The sequence below is a fragment of the Hipposideros armiger genome, unplaced genomic scaffold (assembly GCF_001890085.2).
Source record: "Hipposideros armiger isolate ML-2016 unplaced genomic scaffold, ASM189008v1 scaffold_471, whole genome shotgun sequence".
Taxonomy (NCBI): Eukaryota; Metazoa; Chordata; class Mammalia; order Chiroptera; family Hipposideridae; genus Hipposideros; species Hipposideros armiger.
In genome coordinates, this window is record NW_017731821.1 from 779,448 (window position 1) to 780,357 (window position 910).

At 51.8% G+C, this 910-nt stretch overlaps 1 protein-coding gene across 1 annotated transcript in view; it reads right to left on the reverse strand.

Annotated features, from left to right (window-relative positions):
- SV2B (synaptic vesicle glycoprotein 2B) overlaps positions 1–910 on the reverse strand; it is a gene marked incomplete at its 5' end in the record, with an annotated part of 56,095 nt that overhangs the window by 35,943 nt on the left and 19,242 nt on the right. Inside the window, 2 exons of the mRNA XM_019666458.1 lie at positions 156–307; positions 628–808. Coding sequence (XP_019522003.1) covers positions 156–307; positions 628–808 — 333 coding nt within the window. The remainder of the gene's footprint in view (positions 1–155; positions 308–627; positions 809–910) is intronic.

Below are 910 nucleotides of genomic sequence, written 5' to 3' on the forward strand. Positions count from 1 at the left end.
TGAGCAATGTATTTCCAGGGTTGGAAATTCTTTAGAAAGACCAAGGTCATACACAGGAACTGTGTGAATCTGGGGAATAAGGCTGAGGACGGGAAATGTCGTTTGGATGCAGGTACCACAAGGGCCCGTGGGCTGTTTTCAGCCGGAGTGCTCACCGTAGTGTGGGATGATGGTCCAGGCCATGGCAGACGCATAGATGCCCCCAGTCATCCAAAAGATGCCCAACCAACTCAGGTGCTCTCCTCGCTTCTCCCGAGATAAGAATTCAGAGAAATAGGCAAACACAATGGGCAGGGCACCCCCAATGCTGCAGAGAGAAAAATGCCGGAAAGAAAGAATCAAGTCATACATTAAAAGTGGTCACAGCAGAAACCAAGTTGCCTTATACCCCACCACCCTCAGGCTCTGTGGTGAATTTGAAAGGCCGCCCGGCATTAGGTTATTTGGACCTTATGCACTGACTTTCCAACCTGACCCCTTTCTAAGGTTCAACTTGAATACAGTATCTTGGAAGTCAAACAAAAGGCTCAGCCCGAGGTTTTCTGCAGGTGCTACTCAGGGCTGGAGAACCAGGATAGAAGGGCCACGGGTCTGGCAGGATCCCGCTGAACTACTGATATTACACACCCGACGCCTGAGATGAGTCGGCAGAAAAGGAAGGCTCCATAACCCTGCACGAAGGAGGACAGGGAGGCAAAGGAGGCGTTGAGGGCCAGAGACATGCTGAGGACTCGCTTTCTCCCCAACTTGTCAGCCAGGCCCCCCAGGATGAAGGCCCCCGCCATCATGCCCAGGTAGACTATCAGCCCTGTGAGGTGGGGAGACGGGAGAGAGAGAAGACAGGATGTTAGCGACCAGGTGATGTTTCAGAAAACCTGTCACCCATTTTTATGTATCCTAGAAATTCCAC